This window comes from Myripristis murdjan, chromosome 11 (genome assembly GCF_902150065.1).
Source record: "Myripristis murdjan chromosome 11, fMyrMur1.1, whole genome shotgun sequence".
Lineage (NCBI taxonomy): Eukaryota > Metazoa > Chordata > Actinopteri > Holocentriformes > Holocentridae > Myripristis > Myripristis murdjan.
Window position 1 is genome coordinate 27270231 of NC_043990.1, and position 25588 is coordinate 27295818.

A 25588-nucleotide genomic window follows, 5' to 3' on the forward strand; every position below is an offset into this window, starting at 1 on the left:
TCAAGCATGAGAGCACAAAATGTTTGAATAAATCCTTCCCGTTTCCATCTCAACTGTCCCTTTTACCAGACCATACGGCAGCCGCAGGAGTCCTTAAACACAGCCTAAAAATTCACTCAGTCATCCAAATGAGCCAGGCGCACGCAGAGCCTCAAAGTGGATCAGGACGCCTCCCAGAGAGCAACAAAGTGATTCTGGATCTCCAAGTAGTAATTACAGTCAGCAGAGCTCAAATCATTCCCTCCACAAGTGACTTTTTACCGCAGCGCGCCAAACTCTGAACTCGAGGGTTGAGTGCATTAACAGTCGCAAAGATGAAAGCTGTAACTCGACACTACATCAGAATTGTGTGAGCGTACGCGCGCGTGTGTGTGTATATGCGAGTGTTTCTATCACTCAAGCCAACACCAGCATCCTGTGGAAAAAGACCAGCTCAAGTCAGACTGTGTTACCGTGCACTCAGGCAGGCGATGCATTGCGATGTTGACAATGCATCAGGCTTTAAGTGCCTGGGCCTAATCAATAGCACACAAGGCCTTGGCAGATGGATACAGACTAAGGCTTTCTTTCCACTTATTTATTTTTATTTTTCATTCTCATGCCGGGCCATTAGAGACATCTGGCCGATTAACTCCTCAATTCATCACGCGTCGATGCGCCCACCTCCATCGATTCACTCAGCTCCACGCCTTGACCCGTCATTAAGCTCCTCTGCATCTGCCCTCACTTACAGAAGGGAGTATTTCTGTATGACAGACAATGCGGGAAAACTCTTGGCGCTGAGGCTTTGAGACGCACATCTATATGAAAATCTGTTTAATCTTCCCAAATTGTACATATGCAGTAGGCCTCTGCAAATGAGACAATTTGCTCAAATGCTTAAAAGGAAGCAGACAGCGGCACAGAATGAACGTAGAGAGGGGGAGGGATGTATGAAAAGATATGTATTTTTATATAAGGAGTGAGAAGAGAGCGATGAGTGTGGGAAGAGATACGGGAGAGAGATCTGGCATAGGAGACGGAGATAGAGAGTGGAGGTGGGAGACGGGGTGGGCGCTTAAGCCACACTGATATTGTTTGTTATGGTGGGGCCCGATAGCATCTTTAATATTTGATAGCAAAGTTCCCCCCTCATTTCCAAGACCCACACAAGTAGACGAGGAGGAAAATCTATTGCTGCAAACAATGTAGGAGGTGGATTTGTCCAATTCAATATAGCTACAGTTCAAGGTGATGTCATTCTCCATCCTCCTCTCAGCCTCCTTCCTTTTGTTGCGACAAGATGAGCAACAAAAGCAACCAGGGGCTGTAACGCCGCAAGGCGCAGACTGTGATGCGCAAATCAAGGCCTGGTTTATTGAAACTGGTAGGGTGCCGTCTCCGAGGATGGAGAACCGTGTCATCGCCGCCGACCGGAGGAAATCACACCAGAAACACATCAAAATCCAAATCGGGATGTCAAACCCACCGCAATCCTACACTAGGACAGCCGCTGTAGAGGCACAGGGAGATGGAAGCAGCCCGGGAATCGGAGTATTTGATGTAAAAAAGCAGGCACGCATGCATTTTAATATGAGCCTCCTGCAGCATCATGTTTGGCTCATAAAATTCAGTGGCACAGAAATGATAGCGTGGGGTAACAAAATCCGCCACTACATGTTCCCTCTGCACTCAAAGGGAATACATAAAATCAACAGTGGTGGCAGTAAAGGGATTGCAATAAAAAAAAAAAAAAAAAAACAGGATTTGCAGAGTAATTAATATTTCTGGCTTTTGGTTTTCATTATAGCACTGGAGGAATTATTTATGTGTGCGCGCTAATGATAAAGCTTTCAATTTGTACGTGGCGCCCGTCGATCTCGCCAAAGAGTTTAATTAATTTAGCGACGCACGCGCTATCGTTTGAGGAATGTGTCGAACAAAAATTGCAACATTGTTCCGTTAATTGATTTGTTCAGTTGGAGTGAGGCGGAGTCCATTGATCCGTATTGGCGTTGTGGCAGGAAAACACTGAAATATATGACATGCAATTGTGCCTGCCATCTTCCCCCCGCAGGGTGAGGAAGTACACTGAGAAACATTTCTGCTGCACTGTGGCTGCTGGAATACAAGACATCAGCTTGAATACATTTTATGTGTGTGTGTGTGTGTGTGTGTGTGTGTGTGAGGGTGTCAGGTTTCGCTTGACAAGCTAGGGCCTTAATGCCTGGGAAACCCACCAGATCCACGACTTTATCTGTGTTTTTAAACACGCATACATTTTTAGGAGCAAAATTCATCACACAAAAATCAATTGGGAATTTCCCAGTTTGGGATCAATAAAGTAAATCTATCTATCTATCTATCTATCTATCTATCTATCTATCACAAAAATGGAGTTGAACTTATGTAAGCTACAGAAGGATAGAGCCTTATGAAGGACAAAAAATAAAGAAAAGTGGTGCTGAGCGCTGAAAATATGACTGATTTTTGTTTATATTGGTGGTACCTGGCATTATGATAATCTTCAACTAGAGGTCATAGTTTACCCGACTTTTTATTTACCACTACATCACTGCCTGAATAAAATAGGAGGGAATACAAATTTTGAGAAAGATATAAATATATATATATATAAATATATATCTTCATTTATGTGAGAGGGATAAGAGAGAGGGGAGAGAGAGGACTAAATGGCGAGATACACTGGGAATTAAGATGGCGTGATAAGGAGGACAAAGCGGTCAGGGAGTGAAAAGGAAAGAGAAAGTAAGCAAAAAGGGAAATTCAAGGAGGGAGGGGAGCAACAGTCTGGCTCTCGTCCACCCACCCAGCCCATATTTCCTAAAAGCCAACATGGCAGACAGAGGACCAGTTTGATCAATGTCTCCTTCTAGCCCTGGTAGTTCTGACATCCCTATACTTAGCTCTTGCAAATGACTCAGATAATGAGTGACTGAGAGAAGTAGAGAGAGAGAGCAGTTGAGGGGACAAGATATTTTTTAGCATTTAAAAAAAATGCTCAGAAAATATGTCTGGTTACACAACACGGGTAGTTGTGATAGTATCGACGTACAAATGCAGCTTGAAACTGCGGAATTTCTGCTCAAGCAGCAGCTCCCTCTGTCTCAAACCTGTGCATCAACACCATGAGGGTTATACAGGGCCAGTGTTGCTGTTTTATTAAACATCAGATATTAAGAGTCAGGGCCGTCCAACGTAATGCAGGTTCTTTCCTGACCGCGGCTCGAGAATATTATTTCAGAGTTTTATTATTTTTAGATCTCATGTCTGACTAGGAAAATCACTGCAACGTGGTGTGGGAGGATTTTACTCAACAGTCTGTAAAATATGCAATGTAACTTGCCTCGGGAAATTCAAGTTTTATACAGAACACCCTCCCTTGCAACATGGATGCAACAAATGGTAATACAGGACAACAGGGCAGACACATTAAGCATGAAACACGGCGTGAAACAGCAGAAGCGTATGCAAATTAGGTTGTAGTCATGAGGTCATGAGTCAAATGATTGGTGGACATCAAAGATCAATTTTGGTAGACTGTTAAACACTGATATCTAAATCAGTAGTTGTCAAAGTGGGGTCCAAGCCCCCCACAGGGGACTCTGAGGGCCTTCCAGGGGGTCCCCAACAAAATGAGGATGATTTAAAATGCTTGTGAACACATTAGACACGACAAATCCAGCGTCACTGATTGGACTTTTTTCTTTTTTTGGATTTTTTTTTCTGATTTAGAAAAGCTAGATAAATCATAATTAACACAAACCAAAATATCTTTTAATATAAAGTGTCCTGACGGCAAAATACCTTCAACTGGTGGTCCAGGGCTTAATTAGAGTCAACTTGGGGGTCGAGAAGGTAAAGAAATTGAAAGCCTCTGACCTAAATCATGCATGTATCCCTGATTGATCAAAGGCTCTACTGCTCTATTAATAGGTGACAGAAAATAAGTCAGAAAATGAGAACATGCAGCAGCTCTAACGCTAAATGCTAAATAATCTTAAACGATATGCAGCAAAGTTGCTTGTATGTAAGAGACTGTGAAATAGGATACGACGATGTTTACGTCTGGGTTTCTGTGGAGCTGCTTGGAGTCAAAAGCTGTTGACTTGCTTTTTAGAGGCCAGAGCTCCATATGATCGTTCTCATGCAATTCCATAAGGACAGAAATGAATAGTTGAATTTTAAAACGTACACCAGCACAGTGAAGCCAGATCACTCTTCTCTTTACTAATTGACTGCTAGGGATCAGAATCAGTAGGAACTCCCGACATGACACGATTCATAATATCTGGCTGCTGATTCCATATGTATCGCCGTTCCATAAATACTGCAGTTTTATAAGTACTGTGTTTTGTTTTATCAATAATTCTGGATTGCTTTTTTAAAATCCTGGACTCTGGAAAACAGCTGAATCACACTTCTAAAGCCAACTATCATGAGCTCATCAGTCAAATTTAGTTTGAGCTTTGAATATTTACTGTAGGCCTAAAGATAGAAAGCAGTCAGCAAAACACAAAACATGGTGTTTTTCCTGAGAAATGTTAATATGGGCAATATGGGCTCACATGTTGGCTGTATTACCACTCAGGCTGTGTAACTAACTTTTAAGGGCAAAAGCTGAATTTTGTTGATACTACCTAGTATCTATTCACATTAGATTAATCAGTGTCAAATTCCAGGATGCTGAGAGCGGGTTGTGCTGGGAATTCAAATAAATATTGATAAGATTCCATCTTTTACCGCTTGGTGCAAGTGCACATCTGAGTGAGGGAGGAAAGAGAGAAAGAGAGAGAGCAAGACTATGTTACTCCACGGTGAGCGCCGCCCAGAGGCAGCACCGAGATATCCCCCTCCCATGTCTCCATTACGTTCATCTCCGTTGGACTTCGCTCGGGATGTGAACGAGGACGAATGTGGAGACCCAACGCCAGCTGCTGTGAATGCCACACAGCCAGCGGCAGCGGTGTGTTCAGGGAACTCTTTCCATGTCAGCTCCCTTGAGTCAAACTCCTTTTTATGGAGGTTTTGGCGGGGGAGAGGCCGAAGAGGCTTCCTGGCTGCTGATCCACAGCTAATCAGTGACTAGACCCAGGCTGGAGGTTGTAGGGTTTGCAAGGGGAGAGGGGAGGTAAGGACAGGTTTTCTTTTGTGTGCACATCTTGTGCTACAACAACATGTTCTAAATAGATATCTGTGTCGAAACTGAGAAGATAGGGACTTATTTTTTACAACTGAAATTGTATTTTGTGTTATTACAGAGAGAATAAAGTAATTAAAGAAAAATACCATTGGGCACCATTGGGTATCGGTTCAAGTGTTAACGGCAGGTCATTCAACCCTAACTACCACAATGCTTGCCTTGAGTTAGGACAGAGTGTCCATTAAGGGTTAATAAAAAAAATCCTCAAAAAAAAAAAAAAAAAAAAAATGTTCTTCCCCCATCCCTCCTGACTGTTTCATGTGAATGGCTGCACTGTTGATTAGTTTATGTTGGGCCAGTTTCTGATGCTTGGACAGAACCTACAAAAAAAAAAATCAGTAATCTGTACTGATATAACTCTGTACAATACTACAGCCAAAATCTACTTAAGTAAAAGTAATCATGCACTGCTCAATTACAGTGGTGTGAGTAAATGTAATTAGTTACCTCCACCCCAGTGTTTTAGGTAACCATACACAACTTCACCTGCACATCATTTACTAGAAATTCCAGCTCAGCTTCCAGATGTAGTGGCTGAAAATTCTATTTCTTTTTTATTCCAAAAATGCCTTCCTTCTACGTTACATGAGTCCACAGCGCAGTGTTAGCATGGAATCTGCCGTTACTCTGTATGCTTATGTGCATGAATGGAGGCTATTATCACTCAACATGTTTGCTAAATGGTTCTCATGTTGCACTGGAGCCACTGATCTAGCAGGATGATTTGATGTCTATGTTACATTAGTGTCAATGGAAATGTGTATGCCTTATGATAGTGTGAAAGCTGTTCAAGAGGTTTTTCGAGTAAACCCTGAATTCTTGTCATTTTTGGCATGAGAATGTCCAACTACTTCACAAAATATTGCCGAAATATGAAATACTGCATAGCCTCTTAGGTGCAATACAGTAAGTCCTGGCTTTTGGAAATTGGTTAAACCCCGAATTTAGCCAAAAACACCTCTGATCACTGTCCAGCATATCTCTGCTGCAGTCTGTCATCCCTGCAGGGGTGTTAATGCTCCCTGATTACTAGATTCTTTTTTTTTTATTTTTATCTCAACCACCAACACCACTGTCACCCACTCAGCCACCTTCACCCACCCTCATCCACACCCACCCACCCACCCGCACACACATTCTCTCTCCTCCAAGCCCTCTGAAGTGGCAGTCTTCTCCCTGTTTGTAACCGGCTGCTCCTCAGCGTCCCGCAGGGGACGATCTGTTGGCCGGGACGGGTGGACAGTGATCCTTATCGGTGGGATTGGATGAGTGGAGCCCTGTGGGGCCGCGCACTGGGCTTTGAGCCACGACAGCGAGAGCGGAGAGGGAGGGCGGGGGGCGGCGGGGGGGTGCCTCACCTCGGGCTCAGTCCCGCTCAGTTCACACAGCAGACACGTACACACTCTGTCCCCACAGGGCCAAGATTTAAGCCTCCTCACTCATCTGCACAGCTGTACCTGCTTCATTACCTGCTGCCGATCTTCCAGTTTTATAGGACGAGTAAAGCATTCTGGCCCGTGTCTACAGGCCCGTCAGGGAAACTTTAAATAACGGCGTCTTCGTTTGCACGCACGCGGCTTGGACGTACATCACCGCGGTAGTAGATTACATTGCTTATGCATGTCTGTCTGGATAGTAAACACAGCCCCGCTAAGCAAACTCCCCGCTCGGGCCATCTTGTTTGATTGCACGACTCAGCTCGCCATATCACATTCCGCCTCTGGTCGTGCCCGTCCCCTGCCACCGCCTCCTCCTCCTCTTTCACGATGGAGTATGGCAGCTAAACTTTGAACGCCGCTCCGGAAGGGAAGAAAATCATTACTTTAAATCAGTTTGGCTGTTTGTGAGACTCACCCAGGACAGGAGAGCTGAGGATAGTAAAGCGCAGGCTGTCCTCATTGATCTGCGCGGCCCTCTAATCTCATTAACTGGCTCTTGATTTATTGAGATGGGGCCCAGAGCGCACCAAGGTTATGGAAGCAAACACTCGGTCCGCTCCCCCGCAATGAGGGTCACATGGAATTGAGGTCAATTGACTGCTACAAGGACCCACACTCCCACAATCCCTTACATCAGCCATTGCCTTCTCATTAACGGCTGTTTTGGGGTAGGAGGAGGAGGGACAGCGAGCTCGATGAGAAGAAAGAGAGCGGTAGAGGATGAATTATTGGCTGTAATGAGGTGAGACAGGGCCGCATCCAGCCATCAAAATCCTACAAGCTACACAATAGCGCTAATAATGCGGCAACAACAATACGGGCATCAAACAAAGAGGTATTGATTACACTGCAGTACACAGGTAAATTGACCCATAAATAAAGATACAGAGAAAAACACTCGTCCACTGCAATTATACACCCATTGAGCCACTATGATATACGACACGACTGCATGAGAAAATTGTTGCACAACCTTGGACCAGTGGAGGTTTCTCAAGGCTGACAAAAAGTGTTTGAAGCTGCCGAGAGCAGATATGCAGTTGAATCTTTTTAACCAAACCACAGGCATTTTTTTTTTTTTTAAAGAAATAAATAAAAAGAAATACAAGCATTTAGTGTTTAATTCATAATTGTATTGTTTTCATGGTGGGAAAGCTCCTGAAATAGGATTTGGACCAGTGGTTCTCAACTGGGATGGCCCCAGTGTCCAGTTTTGTCCATAGTCATTCAGTCATAGTCGACGCAAAAAAATAATTTAAGACTTTAATTTTACAAAATGAAAAAAAAAAACAAACAAAAAAAAACCCTGCAGTAATCCACCATGCTTTCATACACTGTTATTTCTCCAAATGCTAAATGAAATCCTCTTTCACAAAAAGGATATACACATTCAAACTTTTTTTTTTTTTTTTTTTTTTTTTTTTTTGGCAAAGCTAATTTCATAGCTAAAGCAACAATTTTTGAATATGTTTTTAAACATTTTATTGCTTAAAAAAACATTTGTCTATGTATTTGTTACAATTTTATATTTTTTTTTACAGTTTGTTTTTTTGTACTATGCAGCATTATTTATTATTTTTTTTTTATGAATTAGTTAATCAATGAAATGCATTTTAAATTAATTTCAAATATTTTACATGACAGTCTGGGGACACAGTAGCTATTATAACGCTGTTATTCCCATCACTGGTTACTAGCTAAAGAGTCTTAATTCTTGCTTTAAATAATATTTGGACTGTTCTGAATTGACCGATCATAAGTCCCGCCCCCCAAATGCAAACCAGCCAATAAACCAGCTTAATAAATCTGTAACATCTGTCTCTGTAGATGTAAATAAAGTTTCCCTAGTTGTGATGTCGTTTTGAAGGCCAAATTGCTTTGACCCTGGCATGGTTGGATTGCGTAGAAGGCTTATCTAACATGTACCATGTTTGACTGTGGACAAGCGTGTCGTGGACATGGCAGAACTGTCTTTTTGAAGGTCATCATGTAAAAAGGAGAGGTCAAATCGTTCCCACATAGCTCTGGCATGGTTAGATTAAGCAGAAGACTCTGAAAATGTACATATATAATCTGTATGTTTGTTTAAAACTGTGGGAGCATAAAAATTGAGTAGCCTATCACTGAATGTACTAAAGCCATAAACTTCAATGCATAACTTAGGAGCAGTTCATTGGTGTGACCAACACATCAAACATTATTGTCCATCCTAATGACCCTTTTCTGCATTATATACGATGATAATGTGGTATTTTTGTAGGTGGTACCCCATACTTTGCTGCAGTACCTCAGACATGGCGGGACAAGAGAGCAAAGCAGTGTGTGTGTGTGTGTGTGTGTGTCTCACCTGGTATTCACTGGGCCAGAACGTGCTCACGGCGAGCTCCACCTGGTGCCACTGGCGGCCCTGGGAGCCGGAGATATTCCACACTGCGCTGCCCTTGGGGCCGCCGTTGACGCGGATGTAGACCTGCAGGTCCCCGGGGCTGTGGCCGTCACGGCTGTACAGGAAGTAGCTAAACTGGATGCAGTGGGTGTCATTCTCGCTGAGCGGGCGCAGGAGCAGCTGGGCCCGCTGCCCCGCGTAATGCTGCGAGGAATTCACCATCATGAAGGACCCTGGAGCAAAAGAAGGACGAGACCCATGAGAGGAAGATCAGCTACACCCATTTTTGCGTGTGGTTAATGTACCAGGGTACCCCGTGTTCATTTTGGCATCCAATTTTGATTTAGTCTTAGCCGTTGGACTTAATATGCATTTTAGTTGCACCTCAGTCATTTAAATTTTGTTAGTGTTGTTTTTGTCAACAAGAATCTCAGAGCTTTTAGTCGATGAATCCATCAGATTAATTGATCTAATTGTACTAAATGATTTTTCTATGTAAAGGCCTCATTAAATAATTTGTTCGTGACCTTTATAAGTAGATTGATCTACATTCCTAATTATTGCTGCTTGTATTTTTGTTTTTAGACTGAAATGTCAAAAGTAAGGTTTGCCCATATATCTGCTCTGAGGACAGGAGCTGTGTTTTTAATCGTCTCTTTCTGCATTTCAGTTTCTTTTTTTATTCACTGACGACAATGTCAGTGTGAGTGTTAAGTTTTCATCTCATTTTATCCTGGGAAAAGTGATATTCGTAAACACTTTCAGAGGGTTAGTCAATGAAATTAACACTGAATGTATCAAATAACACCCAATTTTCAGCCACTCATGCTGCAAACAAAACCATGATGTTTTTACATTCATTTTACATTTGATACAATCATTTGCTGCCGGTTGAATAGCAACATTCAGATGAAAACAAGTCCAAAAAAGAAAAAAATGATACATATCAGAACATGGAGCACATAACATAGGCAGGAGGATGCAGCCTTTATTATTTACCCTCATCAAACCCCATATTGACGACCTCTTGCTTATTCAGAATAGTCTTAGAGATAAAAACTCCTCAGAAAAAGTAATATAAAAAGCAGAATATTCAGAATAGGTTAAGACATAAATAGTGCATTGAGTGTAGGCTGACACATAAAAACAGAGTATTCATGAGAGGCTAACAGATAAAAACATTTTTATTCGGAGGAGGTTAGATGATGAAGCAAACAAGGTCTTACAAAGCGGAGCGACATTTAACCTCCACAGCTGAAGCTCCTCTTAAACAACCGCTCCAACGAGGACGAACTTCATAAATAGTCACATTTTAGCATCTTCACATCTGTGCTCCTGCCAGAAGTTATATTGTGGCATAGCACATGCCATTAAAGCGCAGATACCGGGACTCAATGCGGTCCTGATACGACAGGTACTGCCGGTGCACCTGTTTGCTATAGAACGGCAGTGGACAACCCATTTGTGTCTCCAGATGGAAAAGAGACTACAAAGACAAAGTGACCTGAAATCAAAAATAACAAGGCACGAAGTCCGGATTTCACCTGGAACATCTCCACTGCAGATAGATATGTCATGTTAGTTTTCAACCACTAAATCACTACAGCAAACAGGTCTTTTTTTTTTTTTTTTTCGGAGCGAGAGAGACAGAGAGAGAGCAAAAGTTGACAGGCTCAAGGTTGTTAACCAAAATATCGGTGTGTTCGTCTCTGGCTATTTGTCTGTATTTGGTCTGCCTGTGCTTGTCTCCCCCCCCCGCTAAAGCTCTCCAGGGCTCACATCAGTCTGCTGCGCTTCCTCAGATCTGGCCTGTTCAAAGCTCTGGCGCCGGGCGTCAGATAGGACTTTCATTTTGGACCGAGATTCACAGAGTTGCCGTCGGCTCTCTCATCCCAGCGGCACGGCGGAGTGCGGCTTGCCATGAGGAGAGTGCCACAGTGGGGAGAGGGAGAGAAAGAGAGAGAGAGAAAACAATGGGGGTCTTTTTGCCTTTGACAGTGGCCTCCGCATCAGCAGGCACCTCGACTTTTAAAGAAATGGCCTCTGGAAATGATGACGACAGGGAGGGAAAAGCAACAGCAATGAGCTGTCTGTGTTTATTACCTTGGATTGAATCAAGCACTCATGGCGGGGGGGGGGGGGGGGGGGGGGGGGGGGGGGGGGGGTCTCATAGTTCCAGCCCTAACTTTCTTAATCGGCCAATCAGCATCACAGGACGGAGCTGTCTCATGTTCCCAGCGGGACAGAGAACATGTTAATTGCCAAAATAACCTTCACATCTAGAGTGTCCGGAGTTGTGCGAGACAGTAAGGGATGGGCGAGCCAGACAGAGGTGTTATGGGTAGTGTAGTTGCCTAGGTGGTGGAGTTGAGGGAGTGCACAATCAGAGCCCTCCGTCCTGCCATTAATCATACTGACACGGTTATTAGACCATAATGGCAACCAAGGGAATGCTTAAACCAGAGAGATGGCTGTAATACTCGCACACTGACATGCAGGACACATATCAGCACCCCTCCTCTCTCTCTCTCTCTCTCTCACACACACACACACACACACAGTTCCCATCCAGCCATCCATGTTGCCTCCAATTCCTGCTGGCCTTCCCAAGAGTGAGGCTTCCATTTTTACCCAACTCCTCTTCCTCCACCTCCATCTCTCGCTTCACCTCCTCTTCCTCCTTAAAGGTGGGTACCAGTGATTTTAAATGTTGGGTCAATTTGCGACAGTTTCATCACATTTTACACTGCAGCCAAGCCATTTTGCAAAACATGTGGGGTGAAAAAGTTTTCACATAAAATCAAAATACCTCCATTTTTTTTTTTTTTTTTTTTTAATTCTAACATCACCACTGATAACCACATAATTGATAATTGGCTGTGTAAAGCATGCAATACCCTGGGGACTATGTGCTGCTGCTTTTAGGAAAACGAATGTGGATGACTTTATGACTTTATTATGGTAATGAAATACCGGTGTGAAGAATGTTTGAAGTCTCTGAAAGATCATTTTCATATCGTAGTGGAATGAATGGAAACCAGCGGCTGGATAAAAGGGAGGGAAAATGATATTGCAGCTCTAAAATATGACTGCTAGCTTTGGGAAAATATTAGCAGAAATGTGAAGTTTATGTATTTTGTAGATATTATGCTAAGAATGCAGAATCAGTGCTATAGTCCTTTACACGACTAATCAAAAACTCTCAAAAACCACAAATCAAACTTCTCCTCCTCTGTCTCTACAGCCTCCTCCCACTCCTTTACCCTTAATGAATTACAACAAAAACAAAATCAAACGAGCGCAGACTGATGACAAGGCGGTGTATTCATATATAACAGCTCCCCATCTGTTTTCCTTTTCTGTTTTTTTTTTTTTTTTTTTTTTTACCAAGGCACAGGTAAAAATCTGGCAGCAAACAAATGCGTGGAGTAATTTTCATCAGGCGTGCAAAAAGGTACCAGCCCCAAGAAGTAATTGCCATTCTAATTTTAGATCTGGCATGCCTGGTTTTTAAATGAAGTGTAACAATGTTGATGACAAACTGGAGACAATCTTTCATTTCTTTAATGTGCTCAGAAGAAATTCTTCCTCTGAGTGTAACTGTTATATGGGTAAAGGCAAATGTGAAGCAACTCAATTATAGCAAAAGTGGTTTGTGTTATCAAGTAATTTTCCATGTCTCACCCCTGATACATTTGCATCATTGGTATTCAAAGGCAAGTATATATCACTGGGAGTCTGGTTTAATATGTAGCCTGCAGTATGCCTTATGCATTTGCCAACTGGACTGCCAATAGTGAAGCAAGCCAGCTGCACAAATACAGAGGACGCTTTGATTTCTTTCACCATTAGCAATGACAGTCCTCCTGCTTAAATAATTAAATAAATAAATGTGCGGCGGGTTAAAAGCCAGGTCATATCTGTGGATAGCTTGGATGCAAAGAGATTTGAGATGCGTGTCACACAAACACCAAGCCCACTGTCCAACACATCCCCTCGCTCTGTCTGCTTTGACCCGAAAGCATGGGCGAGACGTCAGGCTGCCAGAAATATCCTGTGATAACAAGCAGCTGCTGTCCTTGGAGATCTCACTGTATTCCTGGAAAACATTGATTTCTCTCTGCCTCACCTGCTCGCAGGCGAAGCCGGGCAGGCACTGGCTCAGCCCCCTCGGCCCTGCCGCCTCTGCTTTGATGTGTGGAGACTCAGGGGGCTCCACGGCTAAATTGCTTTTCTCCAGCTTTGAGCCACTGGACCCCCTCATTGTTTGAGAGCAAGTCCCCGACTGTCCTCGGTCGGAGGGTTGCACTGGGGAGCGCGGGAGAGACCTGGTGGTTAAGAAACATCAGCTCTGCTTCAGCAGTGCTGCTCTTTTCCTCTAGAGTGAGGGTGAAATTAGGCCTATCAGGCAATTGTTGGTTAGAGGGGAATTAAAATATGTTTAAGTAACTCATATAGACCCTGAGGGCTATTTAGAAAATCAAATTAAGATATGGGCTGTACACTATCTCTGGTGCAAACGGCCATTAGAGAAAACTCCTGTCTTCTCTGGATTCAGCTGAAGCCACCTAGTGGTTGTATGTGTGAACAACACGGAGTAAACTCATATTTCCATATGGAGATCTGAGGCATAGATTAGCATGACTTTTTTTTTTTTTTTTTTTTTTTTTTGAGAGTGGGGGTGACACCTACTGTTGAAGGTTGGTGCACTGGAACACTTTTTTAGGCAAAACAGGCCTCCATCTCTCTCCACTTCAGCTTGATGGAAGAAGTCAACATGATTGATGCTGTAATTAGGAACTTGATAAAATTCACGGTGATATTACCAGCTCTGATAACCTTACTCAACATCCTCGAGGACACACACATGCGCATATGCATGCGCTCACACACATAACCGGCACACAGCTTGCTGTAAAAAAAAAAAAAAAAAAAAAAAAAAAAGGGAAAAAAAAACACCTATTGCGGAGGAATTCTCCATAAATCCATAAAAGCTGATAAGGCTCCATCTATTTCCCCTGTGACCCTGCCAAGGGCGAGGGAACATGCATTAAGAGATTAGGGGACGGCCTCAGCTCCCTGAATTCATATCAGAATGTGGGGTGGGAACCTGAGTCATAGGTCTGCCCACTTTTATCACACTTACACTAAGAAAAACGGGATGAAGAAGAGAGCGGGAGGGAGGGGCAGGGAAATGCAGCAAGAAAGAGGGAGAGATAGTGAGGGCTTTTATCTTTATGTTTGTCTCAGCCATTTTTTGCAAGCTTTCCTCCACTCCCATCAATAATGCTTTGTATAACTCAGGCAGCCTCGTTCTACACAATGACAAGACCATCTTTCCTGGGAAAGGCCGAGCAAAACCTGATGCATTTTAATCAAATCTTTATCTAACATTTTCTATCTTTTTTTTTTTTTTTTTTTTTTTTAACCCCCTGCATGAATGAACATTTACCAGTCTGGGTGCGTTCCTGGTGATGTTGATCGAGATTGTGTGATCGTGACCAAAGCTAGACTATTTTCTTCTGCCCTCCTCCTGCAGGGCATCTCGAGAAGGTCATCCAAGCTTTTCAATTTAGACTTTAAATTTGGTATTTCATTTCTTCATTTTCTTTCTCTCTTTGATTATTTCTTTTTTTTTCTATTACAACCCGGAGCTATGTTGACCTCAGATGATATTGTGCTTCTGAGAGAAGTGAAGGGCGGCTGTGGTCGATTGGGAGTGCACAGATTGGTCTCACTGTTTGCTCCTCTTTGTATCTCTGGCTGTAGTCTATGATCTGCTCCGCTGGCAGGAACACTGGGGCTGGGTGTGTTTACTGGAGCCAAAAGGCAATGCAGATTTTGCCATTTACAAAGTGACACAGTGCTTACACCGTGCAAATGGGAAATCTGCAAACCAACACCAGCTGGTCATGAATGCGACATTGACGGAGCCTAAACTCCCTGCAAACAATAGGAATCTGAGCGCCGCTGACAACTAGAGCTAATGAATTCCCTAGGTGAGCATCAAGAGCCCGTCAGACAACCTGGAGACCGCTCCACACAACAGAGTCATTACTGCGCCGGCCGACTGACGCCGCAATGCGAGATGATTAGCACCACGTCCACAGTGAAATATGTCAACCATGCGCTCCTCTGCTGTTTATGTAAATGCCACATCACATGCACGGGACAGGCGTAGGAGCTGTTGTGCTGCTCATGCGACAATGCACGATGACACAAAGTACAAAATGTGATCGTGCACGCCTCCCCCTATAAAACGCTGACATGTTTCAGTCAGCACAAGTCACAAATAGAAAATGTATTTATTAACTGATGTGTCATGACAATAAGTTTGATTATGGCAAATTTCGGCATGTTTTGTATGATACATCACTGCTACATGAATGCAGATGTATGCAGGTGGAGCTGGGGAAGAGCAGGGTTGAAGCAGTAACGGCACAGAGAAGCAGAGAGGCACTCTGTCTAAGTAAGGTGACATGTCCTTTAATTAAAGGGTTGCATTTAGTGAGTGAGATGATTGGTTAATTCTTCAAGGCACACCTTTGAGAGAAACTGATCTTCGGTAAAGTGTTGGGCTGTACAGTGACCTGGGCATTACATCAGTCCACACTGTGGTGAACAAAACAGTCTTGGTACCCTTTTTTTTTTTTTTGGAGGAAATTAAACAGCTCTGTTCTTGTGATTTGTTTTTTTTTTTATATTGGCATAATCCACTTTGTTGGTGTTTATGTGCTAAAAGTGTCATTTTGGGAGCTGTTTTGCTATGGAAGTAAATGGAGAGATAGAAATATTATATTGTGGATTTGCAACCCAGATGAGTGCACACAGAAATTCATGAGGATCTTTCACCTTGCGATATGTGGTCTCATATCATGCCTAGGTGACTATACTACCCAACACTTCAAAGTTACATTTTTCTTGAACTCTTGAACCATGTAGGATCGCACTAGTAATTTGGCCACACCCATCTTATTAGAATATATAACTAAAGTCATCTCTGTGTCTGTGGTGGAAACGTTGATAGCTCTCTACACTATAACCCTTTTATTTGGCATAGTGTCTTAAAAGGCTTCTATTATATGTATATAATAGAATATTCAAATACCCCTCTTTGTATTCACACACACACACACACACACACACACATAGTAATTTAGAACCACATTTTATATTGTCTGTCTACAAAGTAACTATTCAGGCACTTTCAAACTAACTCTAGCCAACACGTTACAGCTGGACTTGGTCCTGATTGGCTCCCCTCACTAAAGAAGTGCTGAAATCCTTCCAATCACACCAGTTTGCAGCATTTGAACTGGAAAGGCTTCACTCAGCAGGTTCGCCTCATTGGAACAAGAAGAGCTGGTGCTGTCAGCCAATTAGGATGGAGCATGGCGCATGTTCCTCCTGTCAGGACCTAAGACTCATTCAATTCCAGGCCTCTAAATGAAATGGATAGATCTCTAGAGACTAGGGTTGCATTTCTCACTTGGTGAAAGCAGGTTTGCTCTACCTAAGCCTAATCCTAATTCTAACCTGAGTGAAGACCAGTCGTTCTGTCCTTGTGAGGGCATTAGCTCCTCATAACTATGGAAATCCAAGAATACAAATGCACACACCCACACCCACACAAACACCCACAGATACTTATAAACTCAGACTCCATACCAAGAGACAGAGACACAAGTGGATGCGAGTGGTCTCAGGATGCAGGGGAATCTTCTCAGTGGCAGAAATCAATAGTACATTACCAGCCATCCAGCGACAGTGTGGGGCCCGACAAGCCCCCCTCATACCACTACCGCCTCCCTGCCCTTCTGCTGCATCTTGAAATATACCACCCGCCTTCTGTTTCTGCCTTCATCTAGCTCCTGTGATCTACTATTTGTTTCATCTCTGCATCCCGGAGGCCTTTTGCGGAGCTTTTGCTCTCTGCTGTCTATGCCAGGATTTCGCTGTGTTTCTCTGCCCTACTTCTTCTGGGTTTCTCTGGTCATTTAGTTAACAGACCGTGTCACCTCCCAGCCCCGCATGCCTCCTCTTGCTCCTCCCTTATTGAGGGATCACACAGGGACATCCTGGCCTAAGAGGTGCCGGGGAGACCTCCCTTGAGTCACCCCTTACGCCAAAGAAGGCACAGGAGATAGAGGGAGATATATCAGGGTTTTAGACCACTTCGATCCACATAGAGGATGCTTGAAAAGTCTAGATTTAGAGGGCCACTATATATTTTCTTGCTGAACTTGCTTTCCCTGCAAACCTTGGGTCGCAAGATGATCAAGAGCTCGAAGACTTCAAGGTAACTGGTCTCAGAAATGGGAGCGTGGAAGTGAACACTGCTTCAACAATCATTTTGATACTCGCTGGCTATTTCCTAATGATGCCAGACATGCCTTGCACTCAGTACATCATACAGTGTTATATGGAACTTGTTTATGTGCCCGCGTAGCCAGGCTCAGTGAATGGGTTCAGTTTTTGTTCAAGGACACTTTAACAGGGACACACATATCAGCTGTTGCAGGGATCAAACCTATCATCTGGATGGATGTGAGAGTCTCGGTCTCTCTAACCACCAAACTACCCAAGTGTGAGAAGGAATGATGTACAAATAATATCCTAGCATCTAAAGTTAAAAGGGATACAAGGCTATGTGTTTCTAAAAAAAAAAAAAAAAAAAAAAAAAAAAATTGAAAATAATGCCTCCCTCAGACAGTCATATCATTGCTGTCTTGATAACTGTTAATGGATGTGTTTCTGAAGCTGATGCTGTGCTCCTTCAGGGTAGAGAAAAACATATCCTTCAAATATAATGTGTCTATTTCAGACAGACATATTATCACTCTCTTGATAACTCCTAATGGGTGTGTCTCTACCATGAAAATAGAATAATACGAGCAGCCATAATGGAATAGACTCCATCACAGTCAGAACCCTTAAATCTCCCAGACGTCCAGGCTTCACAAAGGGGTTGAGGGGAAGAGTAGACTTACAACATCCTGTAAGTGCAAGAAACAATACACGATGCAACACGAGAACAAGGACTCAGGTAGAGTAACTTGAGGTAAGAGGGGGGAAGAGGCCAATCGATAAAACCAGGTCCTGCGGTGGATGACACAAGGAGCCGGCTTGAGTCCTCCTCAGCTGTCTCCCCTCAAAAGATAGGCCGCTTCTGTGCTGCTTGGCAAAGACAAACAAAACCTTCCCTGGACCCATCTCCTCTCAAGATAAGCCCGTTTCTTGGCTGTGTTTGCCCTTCGCTGATAGGACAGCGAGGACCGTACGGGGCGGGGTGGTTAAGTTTTGAGGCCAACAGCTCAAAATCAGATTTTCCATCAGTGGTGCAGTGCAGAGCTGCAGCATCTGGGTGGATGAGGAGGAGGGGGAGGGGGAGGGGGGGCATTGGGTCTGCCAGGCTGGATCAAGGCCCACTGCAGGTCCCACTTCCACTCCCATTCCCCCCCTACCCACCTCCACACTCAGAGTGGGTGCGATAAGGCCCTATCAGTTACAGTTGTATTGGGTGCCAGCGGCGGATATGGAAAGGTAAAGTGCATCTGGAGGAGAGAAGCTGCCATCTGGTCCAGATCACCTTCAAGCTGAAGAGACAATGACCCTGCACCCACACAAACACATCCCAAAAAATAAAGAAATAAAGAAATCAAATTAAAAAATAAACCTCACACACACACACACACACACACACACACACTCTATAGCCCTTAGCCCAGCCACAAAGCCCACTGACCGTGGTAACCCAGTGTAGAGCTAGGCAAGGCCGGAGCATAGTCACTGACATGACATGCTGAAAGTTGGATGTGAGACAACAGGGGCAACTTCTCTGAATGTGAGAGTAGGGTTTGCCCAAAATAAGTTTGTGGTGGATAATGCATTTATTTTTTCAGTTAAGCCCACTGAGAGCTGATAGTTTGTGTTAATAAACAAAATCTTGACAATTTTTATAGAAAAAAAATGTAGCCTAGGGCAGGGGTTGAATCGTAGTGATGTTTAGTAAATTAACCCTTTGAAACCTGTATAAATTCACTTCATTTCTTTCAAAAACATGGAGAAAAGGTGATGAGTGAATTGGCCAGAAATGACCTGAAAACTAGCAAGAAATTGGTAAAATCATACAAAAATGTCAGGGAAATAATTTTTAAAAAATGTTTTATTTTAAATCAGAAAATAAGCAATTTGCTAGAATTAAATTAAACTAAATTACTAGAAAATTTGTGTTCAAAATACCTGGAAGACTGTCAAGTGCCCCTTGTGGGTTTCTTTACCTCACTTTGAAAACCACTGGCTCTATGGTAATAATAATAAGATAAAATGAACAAAATATATTTTCACATCAATATCAGAGTCTATGATAATAAAAAGGTCATTAGTGTGTTAGAAGAGATGGCTAAGGGCTTCATTCAGGCAGTAGGGGGCACACTACAGCCAGCCCGGAGTCATCACTGAGGCTCTTTAAATAACAATGAACCTGTGTCCGCTCCTAATCTCATGCCAAAACACATGGCACGCCATTGGATTAAAAACAGGGGTGGTTTAAATTTTAAATGTGTCACTGAAAGGGGAGCCGCTATCTGATCCGGACAAAATCAAATCCCCTTTGTGACTAAAGAAAGCAGCCAACGGCCAAACGAGCCACACACAAAGCCCGGCGCTTGCGTTGTTCAAATTCACCCACACTTGAACCCAATTGGCCGGGAGGAGACTCACAAGCAGCCAATGGCCTGGCGCGGGATTCAAAAAGAGCCAAACACAAAAGGCAGGCGTTACTTCGAGTTCATTTGCTTTCACAGATGCCTGCTTTACTGTCGCTCATTGAAAAGTCACTGCTCTGCCTGACACAACTGAAAGACGTTGGTAATCCCCGGGATCTTAATTCAAATCCTGCATGGCCTGCGATTTTAATGGTACAGCTTCCATCAAATAAAGCCTTGGAAATTGAAATCAATAGTTATAAATCAGCATAATAAGCATCTCAGCTGAAGTTGGAGGGGAAACGCGCGCTGTTCTCAAATCTATCATTTGACATTTATGAGCGAAACTCTTAATCCTCGGATCCGCTAACGGTGGCTTGCCGAGCCACCCGGCTGACTACAAATCACGGCGAGAGGGAAGACAAATGTCCATAAAAGGGGCTGCAAAACCTAACCCTGACCCCGTGACCACAGCCTGCAGCCCTACGCCTATAATTAAAAGTAGCCGCGGAAGATGAAAAGTGCTAATGAAAGCCCGCGGGGAAATATCCACACAAAGATACAGCAATTACATTCTTTGTTTTCGGCACAAAAGAAGAGATTGCAGCCTGCATAGTGCAAGGTCACGCACTGCATTGTAAAATATGCTCTGCAGAATAATTGCGACGCGTGGTTTTCACAGAGAGGGAAAAAAAAGAGCTTTTCAACGGCAGTACATGATCAGTTATGCAAAAACCAGCGGAGGTATCCAGTGATGCCCCTCTCATCAGTGTTATAACAGAGGCTGGGGACTCGATTCAGAGCAACTGGGGTGGAACAAGCACAGAGGAGGAAAAAAAAAAAAACAGAGGCATGAGTTCTCAACCGTCGACTCGGTCCTTGTCTCTCCTCCTGTCCTGGCTTCCTGTGCAGTGCACTACAGATGAACTTAATGCCAGCAGCCCCCTAGCGTAGTCCCAAAATGCCATGCAAACAATAGCAGTGGTAGTGGCGGTAGCTGTTATAGTTGTGACAAGGCAGCAAGTGGTTGGAATTGAGAGGCGGAGGGAGGGGGATAAGTGTGTGTGCATGTGTGTGTGTGTGGAGGGGTTGAAAGAGGGGGCTTGGCTTTGTTTGCCGGCTGTTGCTGTCCTGTGGGGGGAGTGACACGGGGATGGCAGGGGGGACAAAGGGTCTCAACAGACTGCAAGCGAGGTGGCTGGTGACACACTAAATCCTCTTCGGCGCACATGCACACGTGCACACGCTCATGCAAAGACCCGCGCGCTCATATACACACACACACACACACACACACACACAATCCCATGACAGCCCAAGCGGAGCGGAGGAAAAGGAGGGAACGAACTGGAACTGGGTCAAAAATCCAATTAATCCATGACAGGAGAGCGAACATTTGGAAGCCACTCAGAGAGACAGAGGGAGAAACCACAAGAGATGGGAAACAATGCATGGCTGCCCTCTGACCTGTGCGAGAGTGTGTGAGTGCTCTGTGTGGTATGCGGTGATTATGTGCTTGTGCGTGGACTCTGGATCAAGGTCAGACTATGTTTGGTATGCAGAGCAGAGAGCTAGTACTGTAACTAATGTACTTGGACTCCTCTGAACATGGAGTGGCCTCCGCTGGCATCCCTCGCACACTGCTTGGCAACCCTCCACGTGCCCTTTTGGCGCTCTGTGAAAGGATTATCAACTTTCCCGAATTCTGCATAAAAAAGCAGTCTCGGCTTTCTTTGTTTTTGTTTAACTTTATTGATTTCTTGTGAAACAGACAGGAGCGAGGGGCAATAAACGGCTGAGGAGTATTATTTCTTACTTCAGCCCCACTTTCTACCGTTCTTCGCTAATCCTTTCACAGCTTTGCGCAAATCCTTCCTCCTGTGGGGTGCTACGACTGAGGAAGTTTGGAAGCTCTTACTACTAAGCGAAACTGGGGAAAGTGCATGTTTTGGTCCCCCGGGGGGGCCCCAGGGATGCTAATGTGGGGCAAATGGGCTGAGCCAATGGGGTGACAGCGGGGATGTCAGCGGGTCTGCAAAGCAGTCACTACGGGTGCCGGGTGTCAGCTAGAAAGATAAATAATGTAATGCCTACGGGATGTAATAGCAACCGTATGATTCAAGCCAGTGACACTCCTGGGGATTACACCATTCTAATGGAAGACAAATTCACAGCCGTCAGCCGCAGAGTCAGCAGCCCACCAGAGATAGGGAGGAGGAGGGAGGGGTGGAGGAGGGAGGGAAAGTTAAAGTAACACGCCATGATTCTGAGAGGTCGGCCTGTTGATTCCATTAACCTGTGATGGAAACACAGACACTCAGATCATCCAGGTGTCACTGGTAGATCGCTGGATCCATGCTAACACTTCAGCACGGATGTTTTCAAACTTCTCCGTGCTCTGGACTGACTCTCCTTAAGACCCGGACCCCCACCTGAAATGATTTTGCTTTGATATGAAAAGATATTTTGTTTTGTGTTAATTATGGAATTGCCTGAGTGTCATAGAGGTCAAATACATTCATAGTGGTGAAATTAAAACATAATGTTAAAATAATCACTCTTTAATTTTAGTGCTGTAGTAATAATACTATTTCTCCTACTAATAATACAAATAATACCTCAGGCTGTGATCGGGCTCATAGGAGGCTGAAAGGTCTGTGACATAGCTAGGAGGCAGACCCAATTTTGCTTTAAAAGTAATTAATAATTTCTAAAATGAGTCCTAAATTTGACTGGTAGCCAATGAAGGAAAGCTAAAATGGTGGTAACATGGTCATGTTTCCTTCAGAGGTTCAGGAACCTTCCTGCTGCATTTTGCACTCGTTGCAGCTGTGAAACAGAACTCTGGCTTAGACAGGAATAGATGGAGTTGTAGTAATCCAAACGGGATGATATGTGGATGGATGGATGACTCTCTCCAAAGGAGAGACTTTATTTTAGAGATGTTTCCAGCTGAGGGAAGCAGGACGGAACAACTCTTTTCACCTGAACATCAAACAGAGGTCTGAACCAAAAAATACCCCAGGTTTCTTGCTACTGGCTTTACATTGGATGACATAATATGATGGTTATTAAGAATTATACTGGTGAACTTGGGAGGATCAAATGCAATTATTAGTATTTTATCATCATTTAGTTGTAGGAAGTTAAAGCATATTAAGAGCATATAAATAGAAAATGGCAACAGACCTAATACTGACACTTGTGGCACATCTAAGCTAAAATTTACAGCAGAGGAGGAGGCATTTCCAATTTATTGGACATTGTAAGGCTGTACCAGTGATTCCAACCCACATCTCAAGTCAACTGAGCAACAGGTCGAGCACTTCTGTGTGCAATGCTGCACTTCGGTCCAGTAACACCAGAATGGTGCTGTCACCAGCATCTGCCACAACCAAGAGGTCATTTGTGACCCTTACAGGACCAGATTCTGTGCTGTGATGGGATCTGTACATGATTAGGATATTGTTACTGTTCAGTTCAAGATGTCACTTTTGATGCAATCATTTTTTTTCTTTAGAAATAGGCCGGTAACTGCTGAAGGCAAGGGGATCCGGGTTGGGTTTTTTTAAAAGAGCTTGAACAATGGCATGTTAAAAATGGGAGGTGACACTCATTGTCAAGATGAGTGTTTTATATGAGAGATATAATGATAAAATTAGCAAAAAAAGAGCTGAAAATTTAGCAAGATGTGTAAAAAGGGTGAGGGATAGGGTTAGCAAAGCAAATTGAATAGTTAAAAATCACAAAAAAAAAACAAATTCAAAATAATTTAAAAATGCTATAAAATTAAACAATTTTCTTTCACTTAACACACTTGATATCATAAGGTTGCTTTGTGAGATACCCCCCACATGTAAACAACCTGTTTTGCTCTGAAGGGTAGCAGACTGTTTCTACTGTTTCTCTGGATGAGCTGGGGATCGCTGGATGGGCTGTCTTCCTTACCACACAGCATCAGGGTCAGGAGGGCAATGACAGCATCCAAACCTAACCTCAACAGCCTCGCATTTTCAATTTCAGCGCTGTAATCTGCTGGTGCAGCCTTAGGCTTCAGTTTTACGATGGTCATGGTATTGCAATTTTGAATTAAAACTTCATGTGTCCGTAAAGGGGATAGTATTGTCTGATAAATAACTTTTTGATATTTTAACTGATCAGCACTCGAGCTGACAAAACGGTGGCAGTGATCCCACTGATGCCCCACGGCTTGCTCCCAAACAATCCCACAATGCATTTCACACACCATGTGATCAGCCATGGAATTCACGAAACAGTCCATTGCACCAGATAATGCAAAAAACAAAAATAGAGAAAACTATGCCAAGTCAACAGAGGGAAGGCGCGTCTTGTTAATGCGTTCAGACAAACAGAACAGAGCCCTCCAGAAGACCCTCAAAAACCCCCTGAGGGTCCCCAGACCCCACTTTGGACACCACTGCTTTAGTAGACACTATGTTAAGTGATAGTAGGCCTAAGACTAACCTTTTAGCAACAAAACGTTGCCAGTGTTCGTTTGGGTTTTTTTTTTTTTTTTTTTTTTTTTCATTATATGGCTTGTAGATTCACAAAAATGAAATATGATTAATCAGTACAGTTGATGCAATCAGGTTATTTGTGGAACTATTTCTCTGTCTCTGTGAGCCACCAAATACTAATCCTGCTGTGCAGTCATTTTTAGCCGTACACAGTCTTCAATCGCCCACCGCTACCCCAGTGAAAGTAAACAGAGAAAATAGACCTTGTTAGTTCAAAAGTTATTTTTGTATCATATTAACATTTCATCAAGTCCCGCGCAAATCTGCTAGATGTGGCCGCATGTAGCTTGAAATGACTTACCAATTAATTTTGAGCTGTTACAAATTTTAGTTGACTCACTTATGGGGTAATGATAGAGGCCGAATATCACACAATGTACTACCAATGTAGTGTATACTAAAGTAAGCAGTTTGGAGGTAGAAAAGTGGAAAGAGATGAAGAAATTAGAAAAAAGTGGATGAGATAAGAGGGTCAGCAAAAAGTGAAGAAGAAAGAAAGAAAGAAAGAAAGAAAGAAAGAAAGAAAGAAAGAAAGAAAGAAAGAAAGAAAGAAAGGCAATAATGGACAGAATATGATCAAAATGAAACAGGAAAGGAAATATGAGCAGAACAGGGAGAGCAGATGGGTGAAGGAGAGAGAGGGACGATAGATTAATCTGATGGATAGAAAGAGAGAGATAGAATGAGGTAGAGACAGAGAGAGAACAATGTGAGAGAGGGTGAAACCTCCAGTGGCATCCATTTCGGGGGTCGTCGCTGCCTTAATCAAGGCTCTGAGGCACCCGCGGGTGCAGCGAGGCCCAGGCATGCGCTCCTGTATTCTGCAGAGGGGTGATCAATCAGAACTGGTGGCCGCCACACAGATGCTCTGCCCTACCGTCGCAAATACACACACACACACACACACACACACACACACACACACACACAATCACACAAGTGTGCAGACGGCGACAGTGATGAATTAGAAAACGCTCAGACTGTTTAGGAGTCACCAACTCTCCTCATCTGCATAATAAACTGTCGCATGCTCTCATCTCACTTTGCTCCCCCTCCTCTCCTTCCCCACTCCTCTTTCAGCCCCCTCACCCACCTCTTCTCCCCCTTTCCCTCTCCTCTCCCCTTGTATCATCCTCCATCTATCGTGCTCACCCAGACTGACTTGCATCAACTTTGTGCCGTTGAAGCCGCACCGGCCAACACGGCACGCTGGTGGCTCCAAATGGCGCCGAGGGGAGATGGCTTACAAAATTTTAACTCGATACCCAGAAATAGTGTGGAGCGACAGTAATAAACTGCACACAGCACGCTCATGT

General features: G+C 43.7%; 1 protein-coding gene across 1 annotated transcript in view; it reads right to left on the reverse strand.

The window, feature by feature from the left end:
- The window catches only part of ptprua (protein tyrosine phosphatase receptor type Ua), a 131801-nt gene that overhangs the window by 79854 nt on the left and 26359 nt on the right, over positions 1–25588 (reverse strand). Inside the window, 1 exon segment of the mRNA XM_030062985.1 lies at positions 8990–9261. Coding sequence (XP_029918845.1) covers positions 8990–9261 — 272 coding nt within the window.